Source organism: Aulonocara stuartgranti, assembly GCF_965226115.1.
Source record: "Aulonocara stuartgranti genome assembly, chromosome: 17".
NCBI lineage: Eukaryota > Metazoa > Chordata > Actinopteri > Cichliformes > Cichlidae > Aulonocara > Aulonocara stuartgranti.
The window spans coordinates 27,302,337-27,327,177 of record NC_138953.1 but is presented as its reverse complement, the minus strand read 5'-3'; the positions used below and the strand labels follow the sequence as shown (position 1 = coordinate 27,327,177).

General features: G+C 42.1%; 1 protein-coding gene across 1 annotated transcript in view; it reads right to left on the bottom strand.

Moving 5' to 3' along the window:
- Window positions 1-24,841, bottom strand: part of anks1b (ankyrin repeat and sterile alpha motif domain containing 1B) — a 272,044-nt gene that overhangs the window by 151,939 nt on the left and 95,264 nt on the right. The window contains 5 exon segments of the mRNA XM_082510330.1: window positions 283-405; window positions 5,070-5,171; window positions 6,821-6,896; window positions 13,634-13,777; window positions 18,635-18,787. Coding sequence (XP_082366456.1) covers window positions 283-405; window positions 5,070-5,171; window positions 6,821-6,896; window positions 13,634-13,777; window positions 18,635-18,787 — 598 coding nt within the window.

The following is a 24,841-nucleotide window of genomic DNA, read 5'->3' as shown; positions in this document are numbered from 1 at the left end:
GGACTGGTCTGTAATGTTCCCTTATATATAAATAAATGCTTTATATAAATGCCTTTGTAGTTGTTTGGGTATATTACTAAACATATTGTAAGCCTTTGTGCAGAATGCATAAAGGAATGTGCTACATAGGTTGTTATTTGTTGTTATGTCATCTGTCTACACCCAGTTTCTGTCTTTATTTCTACCACTTCCTCTTTTTAGAACTAAAAAAGCTGTATTTAGTCACCTCAGAGCTCACAGTCCAGTACTTCAGTTGTCACATGAATCTGTCTTCATACTTACTCTTGTGTCTCAGTGAAGGGGACGCGGAAGGCGAGGGAACAGAAGTTCGAGGTGTAGGGACAGGACACGTGCGGACAGGCTCCTCCAGGATGCTCAGCTTCTCCATCTCATCCATCATATATTCTACAGACACGTGGAAACAGCGGAGAATTAAGAAGATGGACGATGAAGCAGACAAAATGAAAGCAATGTGAATTAAGGGGAAAGTGAAAATATGCCAGGAAGACGGGAATAATGAGCAGAAAGGGCACAGAGTGGAGGAAGTTTGGAGAGTGATCGAGGAGGGAGAGCGAGAGAGAAAAAAATCATTTCAGAGGCATTTTACCAGATCAATATAATAGCACAGCCATCAGTATTGTAAACAGCTTGAGCTGCATTCAATTCACACTTTTCCCCGCACCGCAAATTCACTTCACAGCTTCTGCTAATAAAGCAATCTGCTGTTCACGAAGGTAAAACAGAACAAATTATGTGGCTAGGGAAGGAAAGAGGAAGAGGAGGGGAGAAAAGGGTTCAGGTGAAGGGCCAGAAACAAAGTTCAACACTTGCTTAACTCAGGCAAAGCACACGAATACACTTGCAGACAGAAATTAGGTGGCAAATTCCCTGCAGAGTCCTAATGAGGGAGCCGGTTAATGTCAGGAGGAGTGTTTGTGCGTGTGGGTATATTTTCATTATTATGAATAGTGGCATTCAGCTCAGTAGTTATGACGAACAACCACATTTGCATACAACTACACTTAGTACTGGAATTTGTATCCGACTCAAAAAGAAAGACGAAATGGTTCGACAGATTTATTAAGTTCCATAAACAGCAGAGAACATAAAGTGCAGCGTCTTTATAAAATAATAAAATAATCCACTGAACTGTAGTACACAAGCAGTTGCTGATGGGTAGTACAAAATGAACTTGTTAATTCAAACAGTCGGATGAATCGTGTGCTGTGAAACAAATGAGATTCTATTCATAACGAGGTGCCTACGGCAACCAGAAAGCCCCTCGACTGGCACAATTGAGTAAATGACAAGTATTCTGCTCTTTGCGTCTCTGTCTGTGCGTGTGTGTGTGTGTGTGCTTTTCCATCTCCTCTCCAACAGGAAATGGCATGCAGCTGATCTTTTCACTGAGTCACAGCTGCGTCCTTTCCCTCTCTCTCTCACACATTCACTCTCCAATTTATGCTGAAGTCCAAATCTCTGTTTGCACTTCTAATTTAGAGAGACAAGCTTTTCACGGCTGTCATTTCTGACCAATATGCACAATGACATGAATTTTTGACTTTTAAAAAGCTACGTTCATTTCATAAACATATTTTCTAGCCTCACTTGTGTGCATATTAACAAATATTCCCCCAAACTGTGATTCTATATGCACAGCTCGGGATGTGAACAGCTAAGGATGCCGAATTAAGTCCAGACAGCTGCACTGTATTGACATCTTCAACCCCAGTTATCCACATAATCACTCTTCATTCTTGTAAATACAAGTGTGTAAACAAGCAAATCCACAGAACTGTATTGTAAACTCTATCCATTCTCTTCTGCTTTTCCAAATTAGGGTCGCAGAAGTTATTTTAAACTGTAGAGGAAATCCCAAATATACCAAATAAAGCTAAATGTTAGGAGTAGGTGTACAAAACAAGGAGCAAGAATCTAGTAGGTGGTGCTGCGACAGAGGCTATACGGCATTTGGTTAGCATACACTGACTGGTGAGTTACATATATCACTTTTCTGTCATTTAACTGTTCAATGATGTTGGTTTAAAATGAATGTCAATGTAGGAGGTCTGTATCAGAGGGAAAAGCTGAAAAACGTTTGAAAGTCCAAAATGTATGTCCTTCATATTTTCTAAAGGATTCTGGCCACCAGGCCTGGTGTTCGACTGTCTTGAATCTGAAGTCAATAACATGAACATCCTGTCTTGGATCAAAAATTCAAGCTAGTGCTGGTGTTATGATGGGGGGTCCAACTGGGCATTGTTTCAATTCAATTCAATTCAATTCAAATTCTTTATTGTCCCAAAAGGGAAATTAGTTTAGCAACAGGATAAAAGTAAACAAAAAATAATATAAAATGACAATAATAGTAGTAGAAAATCCCAGAACAGTTATATGGCATTTAGGAGACAGGATGCAGTACGGATAAAAGAAGTCTGGAGTCTTTTGGTCTTCCTCAGAGGTACCCTAAAACAGCGGCCGGAAGGCAACAACTCAAACTCACTGTGAAGTGGATGGTTTGAACAATTAACAATAGAATGAGCCTTTCTAAGCACATTTTTATTGTAAATGGCCAAAAGTCCATCTTACCAGCGCCCTGAAATTTTGCTAGCAGTTTTTACCAAAAGACCCAACCTCTTCTTATTCTTCACCGTCAGGTTACCAAACCAGGCAGCAATACAAAAAGACATCACAGATTTGATAAAACTTCTATAAAACAAAGACAACATCTCAGATGAGACATTAAAAGATCTCATTTTCCTTAAAAACAACAGTCTTTATTGAACTTTTTTAGTAATGGCATCAGCATGAGATCCAAAACACAGTTTATGGTCAAGTACCACACCTAGATATTTGAAACTCTCAACAATCCCAATATCAGCAGTTTTAACGATAGTGGGTGATGAGCTATAAGACTAAGAGGACTTCCTAAAATCAATAATCATGTCTTTAGTTTTTGACACATTTAGTGAAAGGAAGGAGTCATCACACCAATCCACAAAATCATGTTTAAACACCACAGCCTTGAGTATTGTTGCTGACCATGTCCATTCCTTTAGGACACAGTGTACCAATCTTTTAATGGCCGTTTCTAACAGGGTAACTCATCATTTCACAAACTCAAATCATATCAAACTGGTTTCTGGAACATGCACTCAAATGTTCACCGTACTCAAAGGGCCTCCGCCGTCACCAGATCGCAATCCAATAGAGAACCTTTGGGATGTAGTGGAACAGAGCAATATTGAATCTGTGCCTCGAAAAATTCAGTAAGTGCTGAAGGCAAAAAGCAGGTGTAACCCACTACTGCTGAGGTGTACCTAATAAAGTGCTGAGTGTACATCGTGTAGTTTCAATAAAGGGCTTGAACAGAGTCCAATTCTGTTATGTAGCGGAGACGCAGACCATCTCTAAAGCTCACTGCTCTTCATTAGCAAAAAACGAATTACTCAGAAGTTTTAGATGCTGGGTTTGGGGGCCGCTTTATGAACTGAAGAAGAGAATTTTAGCCCATTGTTCACTATACCTTTAGCTGGTTAAGCCTCCAGAGGTAAGCATGTGCTGTTTAACTCTGCCTGACTGATGAGAATCACAAAAGAGAACTAAAACTAAAAAGCATTTCGGGGAGCAACTAGCTATGTGAAATCATTTTTCAAGATGTGTGGGTAGGTTCTTCGCAACAACAAACCACTTCCACTTCACATATGTAACTCTGAAGCAAGTAGAAGGATAATAAAGCAACAACTACATGTTAAGGTTTAAAACACAAGACAAATATAGACAATTTTCCCCGATTTTGTTATTTGTTTACGCCTCAAATTGTTGTCGTGCTAAACGTGAAATAGGAAACTTGAATCACTAATTACATCTAAATTGTTCTGCCCTTTGCATCGCTGTGCGTTCCCTGGTTTAATGTCAGCTTTCTGTCTGTTATTTTCTAACCGTGGACGATTTGTTACATTCCTGGGGCTCAGTCTCTGCTCCCCTTTCTATCTTTGTCTCCTAGTTAAGACTGTTTAGCGGTTAATTTAGGCTCTCCTCGTTCGCCTATCCCTCCAATCCTGTCTGTCTTTATCTCACTCTCTTTAAATCATGCGCAACAACACGCCTAACGTACACCCACAGACTACACAATGACAGATAGCGAAGGCCTCCAAGCCACAGATTAGAGCGTTCAAACTGAACCTCATAATCACTTCAGGATAAAACTGTCTTTAGAAGGTGCAATATGGAGAATCTTTGGGTCCGCGGGGACTGCAGCGCAAACTCACACAAACAAGCATTGGTTGCACACAAAACCCACTGCAGCAGGACAAGAGCCAAAACAGGGTTCTTAATAGCAGGTGCAAGGGCAAAAAGTCCACAAAGAAAGGCATCATTTACTTCACTCATCATAGCTCGTGGTTCTAAACTTCACAAGAGTAGAAACTCTTGTCAGAGCAGATAATTTTTTTAACTCATCAAAGCAAGAAAAGCAAAAATGAAACTGATGCCTGGGATGATTGTTGCATTCCAGTTAGCTGAGCCTTTTCCAAATTCAACCATCATTAAGGATTTTAACAAGGGATTTTCCTGCTTTGACAAGTTGGGATGTTTGAAACTACTATTAAATAGCAAAGCAACAAAATCCAATATGAAGATGTAAGTCTGACCTTTTATGGCATGCCAAGGTCTTGCTGCTCCTTCACAATGTGTGTCGATATTAGTATTCATTTATACACTGCTGGAGAACATCTATTATAAGGGTTCTTAAGTGGTTTAGATATGGACTTTATTGCACAGTAGTCATCAGAAATACCATAGTGCCATTTATCCACTGAAACTTCCAGAATCTTATTGATAACAATCTTATTTAAAATCCAGCTAAACCAGTGAGACAAAGAAAATAAGTCAAGGCTAACAGTAACAGTGCATTCAAACTAAACACATACAGGAGCTTCCATTGTCGCTGGTGAACTGTTAAATCTTTCTTTTTGTTGTTATATATTTAGTGAACTTATATAAGATTCTTACACCTGAAATGCCCCACTTTCTCAATTCATCTAAATCAAAAGTGTGTGCGTCTTTACCTTGGATGAGAGCAGTGATCTGCTGGGATTTTGGTGCGGGATGATCCCTCAGAATCTCCAGAGCCGTTCTTCCTTGGCTGTCTCTTAGATTGGTGTCGATCCCTGACACACAAACACACCCAAGAAAACGTGCATAAAATACAAGAAAAAGAGGGGGAAAAGTCAACACCCATTACTTAGTCTAACAATACAGGACCTACTCAGGCTTGCTCATGATAATTCACCTTCACCGCAGATACACAGAACTAAACACATTCAAGCGCAGTATACAAAAATAAATATGAAGTCAGATCTGTAAACACACCACTCAGTCAGAAACACCAGGGAGCATTTTTTCCAAGATTATAACCCAAATGTTTTGTAGATGAATGCAAATTAGTCTCACACATACACATTCTTGCAATGCTAAGTCACAATCTCAGACAATGACACATAAAAAGACTGCATTCAAAGACTGATGCACAATATCAAATAGGCCATATGTGAAAATAAATGTCATTCCAATCGTTCTGCTGGGTACCATCAGAAATGTATCAAACTGTAATAAAAGGACATTTACACCTAAGTTAGCATTTCAGGTTTTTATTTTCCCTCCTTTTTCCTCCTTATTTCTCATGTGGTTTGTACATTTATAAATGAAGTCTGTAATGTGATTAGTGCTTCAAGGAACTGTAGATGTAAAAAAAACAGCTTCCCTGGCTTTTTTATTTATCGAAAATAACAAATGTGTTTAAAAGAAAAATGTATTATAATAATAACGGCTTGTTGTTTAATGCTCTTCATGTCCCAGAGATGTGCTAAACTTAGCTTACTGTTTAATAGCATTCAGTTTTTATTTAGTTGTTCTTAACTTTCTATTTTTAGCCTTTTTAGCCTTTATTTGAGCGGTCAGTAAATAGCAGACCAGAAAGTAGCAGACACTCTAATGACTGGAGGCCCCGCCAAGCTCAGACGTTGCAATGCTCAGAGAAAGTACAGAAATAACCACATTTACCTACTCAACTTGAATGTCACATGATCCTTTTCTGTGATACTAAAGGTTATTTCTTTGGTCAAAAAAATGACTGATGCTTACTTGATAAAGCAGTTACACCAACAAGCCATTCTCTACGCGTAGGCATTGAGGCCCATCCTACACCTCTACAGTAAACCCACCTACCGACAGGCAATATTTTTAGCTATATCGGGTTAGAGCTCAGTGACTCTGACAAGTACAGCCCTGCTTTGATCCAGGATGTTAATAAAATCAAGGCAAAAGGAACATGGCCACCCAGAGGAAATCCTGTAGGAAACAGGAAGTGCTGAAGGAAAGTAGGTGGAGGATGGCAATGATGTCAAAAGGACAACAGTGTCCAGGCTGTTTTAGTAAAAGTACTAACTATACCCACATGACTTTGAGCTACTAGTTAAGACAGGAGCTGTTCTACCTTCGGGAATCTTTTTCAGTCATTGCATAAGATGACATAAGACAACACATCCTAATTATGCAGTTGCAGAGAAACTGGCCAAAACAATAACAAAGCTTGAAGTGAGGAAGAATTTAGCAAACAGATGTTTGGAGTTCACCTGAGGGCAAACTGACTCACAATTTAGGGAAGGAGAGGGAAAACACAACAAAACAAAATTCCAAACATCTAGCCACAGGTTGAAAAAAAAAAAAAAAAAAAAAAAAAGAGGGAGAAACAAGGGAAACACACATATAAGGAAACACGCACAGTTTTTGTTTAGCCGGGGTATATTTATAGACCCACCTGAGTCAAGCAGAAGGCGAACAACATCCATCTTCCCAAAGAGAGCTGCCTCATGGAGGGCACTGCCATTCTCGGTCTACAAGAGACAGAGATAGCATTTGTGTATTAATATTAAGTCACTTTAACAATTCAAAGTGGAGACAAAAATAGACATCAAAACCAGAAAGCACAAGAGGCGTTAAAAAAAGAAAGGAAAGGGAACTGGGATTAAAAGGGAGCAAAAAGGCAATATTTTGATTTGATACAATCTTTTTTTTCCCCCCCTCGCTGGCAGTTAAATGAAAGAGATTCAGAGAGATTAAAACAAGTTACATTCCCTCACCTCCAAACAGTGCGAGGCCACAGCGATTTCAAACCATTACACAAGCAGCAGGCGCCTGTGTGGAAACGTCCCACTTTCACCTCACCCTACGCTGGCCCGTATCAGCCTCCAGTCCAACTAATAGAGATATTACAGATATGATGCAACACACTGAAACCAGCACGGGGATGGTGCCAGTAAGTGTCTCATCCCGTATCAGCAGTGATGAGAGAGACGATTATTCTGACAAGGATACATTTAAAAAGTGCAACAACATAAAGAACAGCTGTTTAATCACACAGCCTGAGGGTGAACAGGACCAAAATAGCTAGACTTAAAGGTGTAGAATTTTTATGTTACAGCATCCTTTGCTGATGCTAATGACTGATATCCTAGGATGTGGAAACACACACATCGGAATGTTTTCCATACCAGCGGGCAGAGTAAGCAGAGTAAGCAGCTTAAGAACAAACAACCTCCAAACAGTTCCATCGAGCACTTAAAGCCTCCTCCACTAATGCTCCACCCCACAGCCAACAAGACCCAATATTCACTATCAACATGCCAGACACTAGAGTACATCCACACAGGGTCTTTTTATAACAGATTCCCTTCCTGACAAAACCCAACAGATTTTTTTATTTAACTAAAGTCAAATCTATTTTAAATAACCTAAAGTTAAAATTTATTGGAGGGCCAGTATTGGGCCGATATTATTGGCCAATATTTGGTACTTGTTAATATATCAGTAATGGCATTTATTAAGGCACTCTGCTGTTGCAAACACACGTACAGTACAACTAGCTCCATCCTCCATGCTTCTCATGAAAAAGCGACAAATTGTCAGTGCTTGGGAGGAAGCGAAGCGTGGCTATATGTGGACAAGTTTTACATTTGATACCAAGGAAAACAGGATGCTTTGTAAACCACGTTGAGTAACTCTCAAGGGTAATAAAACAACAACCTTTTACACTTTATTCTACTATAATCTTATAATATTTAGTCTAAATTCTAACTAAAACGAAATAACTTTTTAGTCAAAGGACTATGACTAAAAAGTCAGATCTATAAATTGTCCTAAAAAGGTCCTATGTTGGTCGGACTCTACCAAATAGCGCGCAGTGAATTTGTCCACTGTATTTCTGCTTCAGTCAATTGTTTCCATACAATCAGAATAATTAGCAAAAATAAGCTACAAAAATAGATCAGGTCAATAGGTAGGGATGCTATTACTATGTTAATCATCATTCAGCTACTTGAGACTCACGTCCTGCAGTCCAGTTGACTCATTCTGCACTTGAGATGAGCAGCAAGCTGGAGGGCCACTCCAACCAGAACCAACAGGAGGTAATGAACTGCTACTGCTATGCCTACCTCAGCAAGGACTATTAGGTGCAGCTGGGAAGACTTATACACACACACACACACCCCGCTAATAAAGCCAAAAACACAACGTGTATATATATAAGGGAAACGCTGTAACTAGTTTTACTTTGATGAAGTTACTGCTATATAGCTTAACAGGACATCATGATCCTGAAGGTCTTTCTGGAACATTAAACATACTAATCTGTGCATGTTGCTGGAAGCAATAGAGCCCATCGAGGATACTAAGGACTTCAACATACACAAAGACACGTGTTTTACACTCGCAGCCACACACACACACACACACACACACATGCTGAACACGTTGCATCCTTCATAGCTGGCTTCCTGACAACACAGATGAAACCCTGGACTGAATAGAAGTCCCAGCCGTAATGAAGACAAATTATCTGGACGACAGCCGACACTGCCAGGAAATTCTGCTCGACGCAACACTACACCACATCAGTGTGATCGTCTTCTGCAGGAATACTCAACTTTTTCTGTTTCCCCTGACACAAAGGTGTTATCGCCACAGAGAAGGGATTGATGGCAAAATGAAGCTATAACGCCATATGCGACAGCTCCTCTGTCTTTTGAAAGTTAAAAAGGTCAAAGGCCCAGATCCCTCGGAAAAATCCCGCAGGTGTGAATCCAAAGTGGAAACAGACGAAATGTCAAATTTGTAGCGCCTGCGAGTTTATCACAATGTGGATGTCTCCCCTGCAAAACAAAATCTCTGCTGCCCTCATGCATGAAAGCGGAGGTTGTATCTCAGGAAGAGATCCACCCCCTATTCTAGTACACACATCTTGCCCTCCTGAACCTCCTTTACCACTTCCTGTCCTGTTTCCCATAGCGATTATGCAGTGATGTCATGAGGAATCAAGGAAGGCAGTTCTTACTCCGAGTTTCCTGGAATTGAAAGGCAGATGAATCGGTTTAACGACAGCACGCAGAAATGTAGCACTCACTGCTCATGATGGGACGACGAGGTAAATGTCTGAATGTGAATGCTCACATCATCCCTCTTACTTATGCTTGACAAAAAAATAGGACTCTATATTAATCAAAACAGCTGCACTGCAGGCAATAATGACCTAAAGCATATTTTTGTGCAAGACAGTGTTGGAAATAGCAGTCAGCTGTGTTTGTGAACAAAGATGTGTGTATCTATACTAAACTTTTGCCCTGTGTTGGCTATAGGTCACTCAGTGGCACGTTCCTCCATACTGTAGGGATTTCCCCTCATTATTATGGGAACAGACAGAGGATGAAAGAGTGTGTGAGAGCAAGAGAAAAAGAGAGGAGAAAAGAGAGAAAGTGCGCTGCATGTATAAATTATTCATCCTCGCTCACACAGACCTATATGGCATGACTCCAATTACTGACCTGTACACACACACTCTCTCTTTTACACACACACACACACGCACACGCACACATGCACACATGCACAATTTGCTTTCCATTCTTGGAATGCCATCTGTGAGTCACCCACAGCATCCACTCTGCACCGTCAACATTATAGTACAGTTCTGACAGTGCGGCCTTGCAGAAAATACAGAGAGAAAGAACGAGCGAGGCAAGAGGAGGGGAAATGGAGAAGAGCGGAAAGCAGGTGGGGAAAAGAGGACAACTCGACACTCGCTGTGTTTCTCACCTAAGTGGCATTAAAAAAGCCTTTGCTCTTCAGGGAAGCCATTAAGTCTGCTTGTTTACCTGATGTTATTGCAACTGAACATCAAATGCAAACAGCCACATGGGGCTTTTACAAAAGCAAAAACTGTATATTAAAGGGAGTAAGGTCCGAAAAGTGTAGCCAATGCTGTGGAATCATTATTGCTATATCCATCTTTTACGTGCAGTCTATGAGTAAAACCAGGAGAGTCCAATTACCGTGCAACACGGAGATTAAATGAAAACCCAATTTAACAGAAATGCCTACCATTACAGTCGAGCAGTGTTTGACCCGTTCCAGGTCAGGTGACATGTGTAGGCTCACTCTAATTGACTATCAAGTTTAACCAACCAAAGAGCCAATTTTACTCGCCAAGTGTGCAACAGCTACTCTCATCCAACGTATGATAATGATAGCTAATAGAGCAAAAGAGAACTCGATGCCTCTATGCATTATTTTCAGCAACAGACACGAGCGGAGCAAAAGTCAAGGGTAAACTAAGGAGACGATTTGAGATATCAGACTTGCAGTGCTCTTGATAAGATAAGATAAGATAAGATAAGATAAGATAAGATAAGATAACCTTTATTAGTCCCACACGTGGGAAATTTGTTGATCAGTAGGTAGAGAGGAAAAGTAAGAAAAGGGGAGAGCGGAGGATTTGCAGACGTGTGAAGAGAGATGAGGCAAATCAAAGGCGTGTAGTGTTCATCTGCTCTAGACACATGGAGCCTCAGGCCAAATCCCTGCAGAGAAACACAGCCCTGCTCTTCAGATCTGAGCAGGCATGCACACATTCGGGCATAAACAGACACCGCAGCGTGTAACAAGGACAGAAGGCAGAGAAGATAGGTGCAGTGCCACTGAGTCATGCATATCCTCACTGTGAGAGCCTCACAGTGATTCTCATATCCAAGAGGTCAAACTGTTTTCATCCTTCCAGATATGGAATCCACACAGACACACATCCACGTCCGTGCCCATCAAATTCTTCTTTGCTACACATTCTAATGGACGCTGTCACAGTACGGCAAAAAAGCTCATATTTGTCTTGTAGTCGCAGACCCTCCTCCATCCACATGCTATTTATACTGTATATAAACTGTACTTTACACAGCCAAAAAAAAAAAAAGGGGGAGAACGTAGCATCTGTTACGCCATATGTCTCAGCAGTGAATGATAATAGAGTCAAATCAGATTTTGGCACCAGCAGAAGTTAACTTCTAGAGTCTCTCAGATCCACATAGCAACAGCTACACGTTTTAGATCCATAAAAGCTTCTGGGGCACTGAAGGAAATTTCCTATAAAGGCTTTGAAGGATTGTTTTGTCGCATATGTGTACAAACTCTGATCGATCCCTGTTTCTATAGCTTCTAAGCAGAAATGTCCCTTGATTAAGAATCAGCAGCTTTAGGGGGCTTTAGATTCTGACTGAGCTCTGAAACTCCTGGAGCTGCTTTTCGGCTTCGATTCTTCAATCCAACAAAACCAACTCCAGTAAAGAAGCGTGAAACAACAACGTCCAACACTGTAAAACAGAATTTTGAGCCTTTTTAAATAAAAACTTTCAGTTTTATCGTTGCAATTATTTAGTAAATCAGCATTTCTTTTTCATGTATAGATGTATTATTGAAATTGTGCATTTCTTTCTTATTTTAAGACACCTCAGGGATTAAATGTGTAGTTACTGATACTGACAGAAAAGTGGCATTTCACTAGTACAGCCTACGTAAAATCAAAGTGGGCTCTATATGCCATTTAATGTAAAATGAATTTCACATAGCTGTTTAGACCTCTGTCTTGTTTAAAAGCTCGTACCTGGACATTGTTTGCAGTGAAGTAATATTTCTGGTGAAAATGTTCAATTAAAAAAAAGTTAATTTGTTTAATAAAATATAGAAATACAAAATATGGACTTAAAAGTGGCTAATCCCAGTAAATTATATCCATACAGTGTCTGACGTTTATCTCCGATCAGGTGATATTGGCAGCAGAATAAGCATCAGTACTCCTCCTCAGGCATCCAAAGACCTCCATGCCATTTAAGATACAGCGCATGCAGTAAGTTCTGGGTCTACCCTGGGGTCTCTTAACAGCTGGCCACACCTGGAAAGACTCCAAAAGGTACTCAAGAGGCCTCCTGAGCTGCTGCCCGAACCACCTCAGCTGGCTCCTTTCCATACAAAAGAGCAACTCCTGGTTAGTGTAATCTCTGCCAAAAATCTCATAAGCCTTGTTCTAAACTACAAATTGTAAAAGGGAAATGAACTTTAGCTGCAAAGTATGCGTAATCTCATTCTTTTAGTCATCCATAAGCTTGGAACATAGAACAAGTCGTAAATCCTAAGCCTTGTCTTCAGTCCACATTCTCTCGTCAAAAAACAATCCAATTAATGCTGACTTTGCAGGACTTCAGAACAAATACAACTGTTTACCAGCTGTTTTAATGAATAATGAATTTAACCTGGTTCTAAACTACACAACTTCTGTCACAATGGCTTGCACATTAGACACCAAAACCCCCAAGCCAGCATATAATGAGTGATGACCTTATAACAAGCTGTGAGATGTGAAAAGTATCTATAGTTGGTCAGCAGGTAGCTGCAGCAGTTAGCACTGTTGCCACATGAGAACAGCTGACAGCTGGGACAGGCTCTTGGATAAGTAGTTAAGATGCATGGATCTATAGTTGGACAATGAATGAACAAACAATCACAAGCGGTTTTATATTTTGAAATAATAGCGCCATTATTGGTACACATTGATGATCTGTCCAGATAAAAAAACGAATAAGCCCACTAAGCCAATGATCAACTGTGATGTTCTTCTGTGCCGGGTCAAAATAAAGCTTGTGGTGTGAGCAATCCAGTAATAAGTCCAAAGAGAACCGTTAACACAGTAAAGGGCTATATTTCTACATTTAAGACAAGTGATCAAAGTCAAACAGTTCAGCTTTTCTCCAGAGAAAGACAACAGTGCTCAAGAAATCAGCAAAGCGTGGCTGCATTTTGACAAGACTTCACAAAAGCAAATGGTCCAGAAAGGGTCGGGACTAAGTTGTATTTGAATCGCCCAGACAATTCAGAATACACAAAAAGACAAAATATAAAGGTGAGAAGAGCGGAGAGGTCCAAACATCGCATCAGAAACCGAGCAGTAATGAAGCTCCACATATTGTAACCGACACCGCGTTTCCCTTTCCTCTAATGAAAATATAAAGAGGTGTGTAAAAGGAGGGCCCTCTCTGGAACACCCTGTCCTCTTTCTTCTTCTTTCTTTCTCTCTTACAGTCTGTTCTCCCAATTAATTATACATCCTTCCCCACCACCAAACCATAGGACCCATGTAACACATAAATATACATACAGTATATGCTCTCTGATCAGATGAAGGAAGCACATAGATTCAAAAGAAGAATTCGGGAGATTAAGTTTAAAAAGGAATGTGGTGGTGCCTTCTTACCACGCAGTTTACGTCCATGCCGGCCTCAAGCAGAGTCTGGATGGTGCTGTGGTGTCCGTTGCGGGCAGCCAGGTGAAGCGGAGTGTGTAGCCGAGTGTGACTGGTCATGAGATTGGGGTGGGCACTCACCAACATGCGCACCACCTGCCCACAAAAAACACAGCCACACGTTAATGACAAAAACAGCAAACATATAAAAACTAGGCCACTTGTCACCTTCTTACACCTGCTAAAAGCTAAATTGCACCAAACACGAATTTCAAAGCGAAGGTCAAAGGAAGGCCTTGCTTCATTTTGTAGCCATGTTAGCAGGATTAAAATCCAGAGCAGCCACCTTGGACCTTTTATTAATAAATAAAGCAATTATATTATTTGTCATCCAGAATTAGCGCACATCAGGCTTGTGTGGTTGGGTGTGGTCATTTAAAACAAGGCTTTGCATATCACAGCACATACAGGTCTTTTCTCTGTAAACCCTACAGATGATTGAGTGGGAAAATCGCAGTAGATCACTAGTTTGTGAAATATTAATAGACCCAGTCTGCAGAAACACTCATGCCCCATCCAATCATGCACCTTGGTTTCACATCATCCACTCGTCATTGGATCATCAACTGGAGAGGATGCTTGACGATGAGTTAGTGATGCTGTCCAGAACAAGCCTATGACTTAAAGTGTGATAATACTTTCCAAAAGGTTGATTCTGTTCATCTGGACGTAGCGTTTTGTGGGAGAAACGTTTCGTCACTCATCCAAGTGACTTCTTCAGTCTCAGCTGACTGCAGGTTTCCCCAACCTTATAAACAGTACATTTGCATAATGACTGAAACCAGCCCACTGAAGGAACAATGGGCTGGGAGGTCAGTTCCTTAATCTTAATTATGCAAATTCTCATGACCATTGATCAACAACCACTGACCAAAACCCACTGATCAAAGACCACTGATCAATGGTCATGAGTACCATTCACAGAGAGTTGGGGAATGGCTGCAATCACAGCATTGTAAGATGGTGAAAGATGTACCCTTAGGCCCCCTCCTCGATTCAGAGATGGTCTTTCCCTTTTCACGTAAATGGCCTCCTTGACTCTGCTCTCAAACCAGCGTTCCTCCCTGTCCAGGTTGTGTACATCCTCATGCTTGAAAGAGTGTCCACTGGCCTGTAGGTGTAAATAGACTGCAGAGTCCTGGCCTGACGAGGCTCTTCTGCGTTGTGCCATCCGCTTCGCCAGAGGTTGTTTGGTTTCCCCGATGTATACATCTTATCAATCCTCCTGGCACTTAACAGCGTACACCAGGGGTAGGCAACTCCAGGCCTCGAGTGCCGGTGTCCTGGAGGTTTTAGATGTGTCCATGATCCATCACAGCTGATTTAAAGGGCTAAATGACTCCTCAGCATTTCTTGAAGTTCTCCAGAGGCCTGGTAATGAACTAATCATTTGATTCAGGTGTGTTGACCTAGGCTGGGATCTAAAACCTGCAGGACACCGGCACTCGAGGCCTGGGAGTTGCCTACCCCTGGCGTACACTATGTTACTCTGTTTGTGTCGGGGGACCCGATCCTTGAGGTGGACCAGTTTTTGGCGCAGCGTGTTTTGGGGTTTAAAAGCCACAGAGACCCGGTGTTTAGAAAAAATGCGTCTCAACTGCTCCGATACTCCTGACACATATGGGATCACTACAGGTTTTCGCTTGGGCAGCGGTTGTCCTTCTCTCCTGGATAGGCTGGAGCTTTCTTTAGGTGTCTTTCCAGCTTTGACAAAAGTCCAGCTGGGATAACCACATTTACTCAGGGCCTTCTTGATGTGCTGTTCTTCTGCCTCCCTGGCCGCTGTGTCAGTGGGGATGGTGTTCGCTCTGTATTGTAGCGTCCTGATGACACCCAGTTTGTGCTCCAGTGGATGATGAGAGTCAAACCTTAAATACTGATCCATATGCGTAGGTTTACGGTACACGTCAGCTTTTAGTGGTTGTTGATCAATGGTCATGAGAATTTGCATAATTAAGATTAAGGAACGGACCTCCCAGCCCATTGTTCCTTCAGTGGGCTGGTTTCAGTCATTATGCAAATGTACTGTTTATAAGATTGGGGAAACCTGCAGTCAGCTGAGACAGAAGAAGTCACTTGGATGAGTGACGAAACGTTTCTCCCACAAAACGCTACGTCCAGATGAACAGAATCAACTTTTTGGAGATTTACTTTCGTGGATGATTGAGAATGCATCAAGATGTAATAATACTTGTACTTTGGATTGCTTTACAAGTTTCTTCCTTAAAACAAGGCACAAATTTAAAATGTCCTATTAGTTGTTTAAACCTGCTACCAGCAGCTGTCATTTTACAGGACAAAATCAACAGTCCAGAAATGAGAAGTCTGCTTTAGTATCACCAAACTTTCTGTAAAATTTCTTTGCAAAATTCAAAATCATAAATTCAAGCTTGCAGTTCCTGATCTGCTTGACTAAGTGGGACGCTAAGTAAACACTGAAGATGGATTATCAGCAGGTATTTTTACCTTTTTCAACCAATCGTGAAAGAAAATATCCTCTAAAACTCCTGTCAAAAACGCCAATATATCTGTGGTAAGAGGCTTCTGTGCTTTTAACTGATAGTGAATGACGTTTGTTTAATAACTCAGCTCGCCAACAGGCGGTTCTCTCGAAAGCTTCCTCCCTTTAATGTGCATCTTTGCGAGCGCGTGTGCGTGCACGTGTCGTAAACTTTTGCCCTGTGTTAGTTACATCTCCATGCAGCAGGAGCTTCCACCACAGGGATTTCCCTTCATTATTATGCAGAGAAAGGAGAGGAGAGAGAACTACCGTGTTGCCTTTATAAATTATTCATTCACTCAGACAAACCTGTATGGCTTGACTGCAATTACTCACCACCTTAGCAGAAAAAATTTGTGATTGCATTTGAACATCAGCAGGCACACGCCTCTGTGTGGGATTGCGCTCGCATGTGCACGCTTTTTGTCACATTTTTGTTACACTTCTTTGTGTCTGCCTTTCTGTGGAGTAAAGGCAGTATTTGAGGGTTTTTTCCCCCAACACATATTTATCAGTTAAATTGAATTAGCAGTAGAGGTATGGAAGGTCTGATTCCTTTGCCCTGTTAATTCTTCACCTGCTGCTTCACTTTACCGGCCAGTGAGGAGCTTGGACAGGATACACAGTGCACGAACAGGTTAAAATACGGTAAATCATCCACATACCAGCCTCCTAACCAGTAATCAACAAAAACATGACCTAGACTGAGAAACCAGTGTGTATCTTTGGGGGAGAGGATGCTCTTCAAAAATCTTTACAAGAACAAATACCTGCATTTAACCGCGCTTTCTTTTAATTACGATCTCTGCTGCCTTTTGAGCAAAGTACTCTGTAAATAAAACGCAGCTAATTTATTCTTCACCCCAAATTGCAGAGGATTTGTGCCTCCTGTCAGCTACATTAAAAGCTCAGCTAATTATATTTTTTTACCCATTTTGTCACTTTGAATTTTTTTTATTTTATTAATGTCGTTGGAGTTTCAATTCAATTTTAATTGCAAATTAAACTGATTAGGGAGCAGATGTTTGTATCACATTCTTATGCATGGAGTGCCACCTATGTCCTCTATATCGAGCGGCTTTTATGGAAATTAAAGCTTCTCCAATGTAGAAAAGGTCAAAACCTAAACAGGTTGAGGTATGTTTTTATATCTGTTTTGACTTCAAGGCGTTGCATGCTCATTATTCAGGAGAAGATGCATCCGTTAAGTAAATATTAAAGTGCTGGGAAATCAAGGTGATGACGTTTTAACCATTTATGTCTATATTTTATAGACGCACCTATATACACACATATGTCACTCTGGTGACAGTGGCAGAGAAAAGGACATTAAAGAAACTGATGGACATTATGGACAATGCCAGGCATCCTCTGCACACGGCCATAAACAATCAGAAGAGTCTGTTCAGTGACAGGTTGCTTCTCCCAAAGACAAGAACTAACAGACTTAAAAACTCCTTTGTCCCACACGCCATCAAACTGTTTAACTCCTCTCTGGAGGGGAGAGGGAGGGGAAACAGGAGGACAAAGGAGGGAACAACTAAGCTGTAGTGCCTCTTCACCTCACTGTGCAATACCTTTTGTGCAATACTTTTGTAAATAGTCAACGGTGCAATAGACTCAATACTTGAAATGTGCAATTCACTTGTATTTTTATTTTTATTCCTATTTATTCTATTTATCCCCTTCGTATATTTTATTTATATTGTCTCTGTATTTATATATATGTGAGTGTGTATAACTCTGTAACTTCTGTCGGTGCTGTGCTTTTTTTGGAAATCGAATTTCCCAGAGGAACCCACCCGAGGGATTAATAAAGTTCTATCTTATCTCTTATCTTATCTTATCTTATGTGTGTATACACACACATATATGTGCATACACACACACACACACACACACACATATGTGTATACACACACACACACACACACACACACACACACACACACACACACATATGTGTATACACACACACACACACACACACACACACACACACACACACACACACACACACATATATATACATATATACAATTATTGCCTTCAGAACTGCAGTAACTCTTCAACGTAGAGATTCAACACGGTGAAGGAAACATTCCTTACCTCTGACATCAACAAGACATTTTAACCCAGAACTGCTGTTCACTAGATATTTTCTCCTTTCCTACTCTGGAGGGGGGTTGTGTTGGAAAATCCCAGCCGATCAGCAGTTTCTGAAATACTCAGGCCAGCCCATCAGGCACCAACAACCATGTCACATTCAAAGACTTTAAAATCATTTCTGATGTTCAGTTTGAACTTCAGCAGGTCGTCTTGCTACGTGGCTAAATGCACTGAGTTGACTTATTGGCTCAAACTAAAACTAAAAGATTCAAAGCAGTGCTTCCCTTCTCGTTTTTCTTAGCGTCAAGTAATGATGTTTTCATTGATCAGATATTCTCACAGACCTGCAGTCGGCCGTACAGTGCTGCCAAGTCTAGAGGACTCTCCTGTCGGCTGTTTCTCATGGTGGGGTCAGTCAGCTCCTGCAGCAGTACTGAAACCACCTCAGAGTGTCCATACTGGGCTGCACAGTGGAGTGCAGTTTCCTTCTCGTGGTTCTGTGGAAGAACACGAAAAAAATGGATATTGAAAAGAGTGAAGTTGAGGGAAGGTGGGGGGTAGTGAACTTAGGAATTATTGGAATAATAAAGAGTCAGAGACACGAAGTGAAGTGAGCCACAGAAACATGGCGAGATCCAGGGAAGTGATGAGAAAGGTGATGAAATTTTGAGAGAGATAAGGTTAGGAAAATGGAATGTAAGTTTGATTGCAATATAAGATATAAGAAGGTGGTGATTTATAAGTAGGGCACATGTGGGTGAAACGATTGAGATATAAGGGAAGAGAGGAAGGAGGAGCAGTTAGCTTTATTTATTGCCCCAGTGATATGGGGCATACATACAGTGATATGGGGAAGCTACATTTCACTGCAGAGATTTCTGCTACACATATGAAACACATATCTCAAGTACTATATCATTCTGCATGTACAAATTCTAAAAGGCTATCGGGATTGAGAGACCTGCTAGGAGAAATCTATGGTGTCCTGTCTGTGTAACAGAAGCAATGGTAACTCACTGTGCCTTTCAATGATTAAACGCATTATACGCTGTTATGTACTTGGATGTTTTTAGCTTTATACCACCTCACTGCCAATTAATCAAGCTCCACTGTTAATACACATTTTAAAAATCCTTAATGCATCACATTTCTCACCTCAAAACATTTACTTCTGTAAAATAATTTCTCAAAATGTTCCCTCAGTTAATTACACTTTGCCTCATCATGTATTTTGGCTATCAAATGTGATCTGATTAAAGTAGATGCAAATATGAAGGTAAGTGTTTTAAAAAGCATCTGGATTTGATTTGGATATGAAATAACTAAAATGGGGCCTCAGTTCATGTGCGCCGTTAGGATACATTCATTAGCACATTTGTTTGTCAGACGGCGTGCTCAGTTTTGCTGGGTGGTGGGGGTTCTTAGATAACACTGTGCAAGCTTTTTGTTTGTTTGTTTGTTCTGGATTCCTGAACATTCCTGTCAAGAGAGAGAAAGGCAATGTTTGGAATTCCAGTCTTGAATTGCTCCGATTGACTGGGTAGGAAACAACCGGCAAGGGCCCGCCACAAGCCAGCAGCCTCGGGATGAGCAGTTACGAGAAATAATATATAAAAAGCATCAATGTCTCTTTTTCTGGTAAATTTATTATCGCACTGGAAAATGCATCTGACAGTAGCTGACATTTTGTTTTGGTATACAAGTCTGCTGCACCTGATTTTGTTTGACAAGATTAAATATGTGAGGTAAAGGTGGGTGAACAGCAACTTACTGTTAGTTCAACATTTGTACCACTTTCCAGTAGCAGATCACTGTTTACAGTTTAAGATAAGATAAGATAAGATAAGATAACCTTTATTAGTCCCACACGTGGGAAATTTGTTTTGTCACAGCAGGAAGTGGACAGTGCAAAAGTTATGAGGCAAAAATTAGAATACAATAAGAATAAATACAGTACACAACTGTACAGAATAGAATAAAATAAAATACTATATACAGTAGAATAAAATAAAATAAATATACAATAAGATAAAAATAGAATACAAATACAAATACTATATACAACTGAGTAAAAATACAACGATGACAGAAAGGATTATTGCACTTAGTATTATTGCATATGTATGGATGTGTGTGCTTGATCAGTTAAAGTCTTTATTATGGAGTCTGACAGCAGTGGGGAGGAAAGACCTGCGAAATCTCTCCGTCCCACACCGTGGGTGCCGCAGTCTCCCACTGAAGGAGCTGCTCAGTGCTGTCACAGTCTGCTGCATGGGGTGGGAGATGTTGTCCATCAGGGATGACAGCTTAGCCGCCGTTCTCCTGTCACTCATCACCTCCACTGGGTCCAGAGGGCATCCTAGAACAGAGCTGGCCCTTCGGATCACCCTGTTCAGTCTCTTCCTGTCCCCAGCAGAGATGCTGCCGCCCCAGCAGACCACGCCATAAAAGATAGCAGAAGCCACAACAGAGTCATAGAATTTCTTCAGGAGTCAGAGAAGATCCTGTAACTTACTGCAGATTGTGGGAAATTGTCAAGTTTAATCATCTCTGTTATGAAAACAATGGTTTGCATTGAAAAAAAAAGTATTTCTATTCGCATATGCTGCGAAATCAGAATCAGGAAAAATAGTATCGGCAAATCACACACACAAAACAATGATAATTTGCTTTTATCTCAGTACAGCATACAAATGTATATATGTTTTGTCTACTTTTGCTTATCTTGACACTTTTGAATGTAACTGAATTAAAAATAAAAAAAGAAATTATATATATATATATATATATATATATATATATATATATATACACATATATACATATATATATATATATGTGTGTATATGTGTATATATATATATATATATATATATATATATATATATATATATATATATATATATATATATATATATATACCCAGCACGCCCCTGCAGGCGGTTTATCCTTCAAGCTCGGGTCCTCTACCAGAGGCCTGGGAGCTTGAGGGTCCTGCGCAGTATCTTAGCTGTTCCCAGGACTGCGCTCTTCTGGACAGAGATCTCCGATGTTATTCCCGGGATCTGCTGGAGCCACTCGCCTAGCTTGGGAGTCACCGCACCTAGTGCTCCGATTACCACGGGGACCACCCTTACCTTCACCCTCCACATCCTCTCGAGCTCTTGTCTGAGCCCTTGGTATTTCTCCAGCTTCTCGTGTTCCTTCTTCCTGATATTGCTGTCATTCGGAACCGCTACATCGATCACTACGGCCGTCTTCTTCTGTTTGTCTACCACCACTATGTCCGGTTGGTTAGCCACTACCATTTTGTCCGTCTGTATCTGGAAGTCCCACAGGATCTTAGCTCGGTCATTCTCCACCACCCTTGGGGGCATCTCCCATTTTGACCTCGGGACTTCCAGGTTATACTCGGCACAGATGTTCCTGTACACTATGCCGGCCACTTGGTTATGGCGTTCCATGTATGCCTTGCCTGCTAGCATCTTGCACCCTGCTGTTATGTGCTGGATTGTCTCTGGGGCATCTTTACACAGCCTGCACCTGGGGTCTTGCCTGGTGTGATAGACCCCAGCCTCTATGGATCTTGTACTCAGAGCTTGTTCTTGTGCTGCCATGATTAGTGCCTCTGTGCTGTCTTTCAGTCCAGCTTTGTCCAGCCACTGGTAGGATTTCTGGATATCAGCCACCTCCTCTATCTGCCGGTGGTACATACCGTGCAGGGGCCTGTCCTTCCATGATGGTTCCTCGTCTCCCTCCTCTTTCTTGGGTTTCTGCTGCCTGAGGTATTCACTGAGCACTCGGTCAGTTGGGGCCATCTTCCCAATGTATTCTTGGATGTTCGTTGTCTCATCCTGGACCGTGGTGCTGACACTCACCAGTCCCCGGCCCCCTTCCTTCCGCTTAGCGTACAGCCTCAGGGTGCTGGACTTGGGGTGAAACCCTCCATGCATGGTAAGGAGCTTTCTTGTCTTTATGTCAGTGGCTTCTATCTCCTCCTTTGGCCAGCCTATTACCCCAGCAGGGTACCTGATCACGGGCAGGGCGTACGTGTTGATGGCCCGGATCTTGTTGTTTCCATTCAACTGACTCCTCAGGACTTGCCTGACCCTCTGCAGGTACTTGGTGGTTGCAGCCTTTCTAGCGGCCTCTTCATGGTTCCCATTTGCCTGCGGGATCCCCAGGTACTTGCAACTGTCCTCTATGTCTGCAATGTTGCCTTCTGGTAGTTCAATCCCCTCAGTTCTGACTACCTTCCCTCTCTTTGATACCATCCGACTACACTTCTCCAGTCCGAACGACATTCCAATGTCATTGCTGTATAGCCTGGTAGTGTGGATCAGTGAATCGATGTCTCGTTCACTCTTGGCATACAGCTTGATGTCATCCATGTACAGGAGGTGGCTGACAACTGCTCCGTTCCGTAGTCGGTATCCGTAGCCAGTCTTGTTAATGATCTCACTGAGGGGGTTCAGGCCTATGCAGAACAGCAGTGGGGACAGAGCATCTCCTTGGTAGATCCCGCACTTGATGGTGACTTGTGCTATGGGCTTGGAGTTGGCCTCTAGTGTTGTACGCCACATCCCCATTGAGTTCCTGATGAAGGCTCTTAGGGTCCCATTGATCTTGTACAATTCTAGGCATTCCAGTATCCAGCTGTGGGGCATTGAGTCATAGGCCTTCTTGTAATCAATCCAGGCAGTGCACAGGTTGGTCAGTCTGGTCTTGCAGTCTCGGCTGATAGTTCTGTCTACCAGTAGCTGGTGTTTTGCGCCTCTGGTATTCTTGCCAATTCCTTTCTGTGTCCCGCTCATGTATTGACCCATGTGCCTGTTCATCTTAGCCGATATGATGCCTGACAGGAGCTTCCATGTAGTACTGAGGCAGGTTATTGGTCGGTAGTTGGAGGGGACCGGTCCCTTCTTGGGGTCCTTGGGGATCAGGACCGTCCGACCTTCGGTTAGCCATTCCGGGTGTCTCTCGTTAACTAGCAGCTGGTTCATTTGTGCTGCCAGACGCTCGTGGAGTGCAGTCAGCTTCTTCAGCCAGTAGGCGTGAACCATGTCGGGCCCTGGTGCTGTCCAACTCTTCATACTGGAGACCCTTTCTTGGATATCTGCCACTGTGATGGTTACTGGACCCTGTTCAGGGAGGTCGCTGTGGTCTGCCCTCAGATCCTCTAGCCACTGAGCATTGCCGTTATGGGTTGCATCCTTCTCCCATATGCTCTTCCAGTATTGCTCCGTCTCCAGCCTTGGTGGTGCTGTTCTCTTATTGTCCCTTGCCACTGAGAGTACACCTTTGCTGGTTCTGTGGAGAACAGCTGGTTTATTCTCCTGCCTTCTATCTCTCTGGTGTACCTCCTCAAGCGGCTGGCCAAGGCTGTGAGTCTTTGCTTGGCAGTTTCCAAGGCCTCAGGTATGGACAGCTTGCTGTATTTCTTAGGCACCTTATTTGTCGCACCTTGCTGCAACTCCGTTAGTTGGCTAACCTCCCTCCGTGCTACTTTGATCTTGCCCTCTAGCCTCCTTCTCCATGGAGGGTACTGCCCCTTGTCGCTGTTCAACTTGTAGCCAAGCATCTCACTGATCACTGTTGTGGGTGGTGGTGACACACAACCAACATGCTCAATGGGTGACATGTCCGGTGAGTATGCTGGCCATGCAAGAACTGGGACATTCTCAGCTGCCATCTGCCCTGAACAATGTGAACCATGATTCATCCGTGAAGCGCACACCTCTCCAACGTGCCAGACGCCATCGGATGTGAGCATTTGCCCACACAAGTCTGTTACGGTGACGAGCTGGAGTCAGGTCAAGACCCCGATGAGGACGACGGGCATGCAGTTGAGCGTCCCTGAGACGGTTTCTGACAGTTTGTGCAGAAATTGTTTGGTTGTGCAAACCAATTGTTCCAGCAGCTGTCTGGGTGGCTGGTCTCAGACGATCTTCGAGGTGAACCTGCTGGATGTGGAGGTCCTGGGCTGGTGTGGTTACACGAGGTCTGCGGTTGTGAGGCCGGTTGGATGTGCTGCCATATTCTCTGAAACGCCTGTGGAGACGGCTTATGGTTGAGAAATGAACATTCAATGCACGGGCGACAGATCTGGTTGACATTCCTGCTGTCAGCATGCCAATTGCACGCTCCCTCATTGCTTGTGGCATCTGTGGCATTTTGCTGTGAGACAAAACTGCACATTCCAGGGTGGCCTTTTGTTGTGGGCAGTCTGAGGTACACCTGTGCACTACTCATGATGTCAGATCAGCATCCTGATGTGGCACACCTGTGAGGTGGGATGGATTATCTCAATATAGCAGATGTGCCCACTACCACACATTTGGACTGATTTGTGACCACTGTTTGGGAGGGATGGTTATATTGTGTATCTGGAATGAATTTTAGGTCTCTACGTCCATCCCATGGGGAATGGGAGCAGTAACAAAGGTGTTGCGTTTATATTTTTGTTGAGTATATATATATATATATATATATATATATATATATATATATATATATTTTTTTTTTTTTTTTTTTTTTAAATAAATAAATAA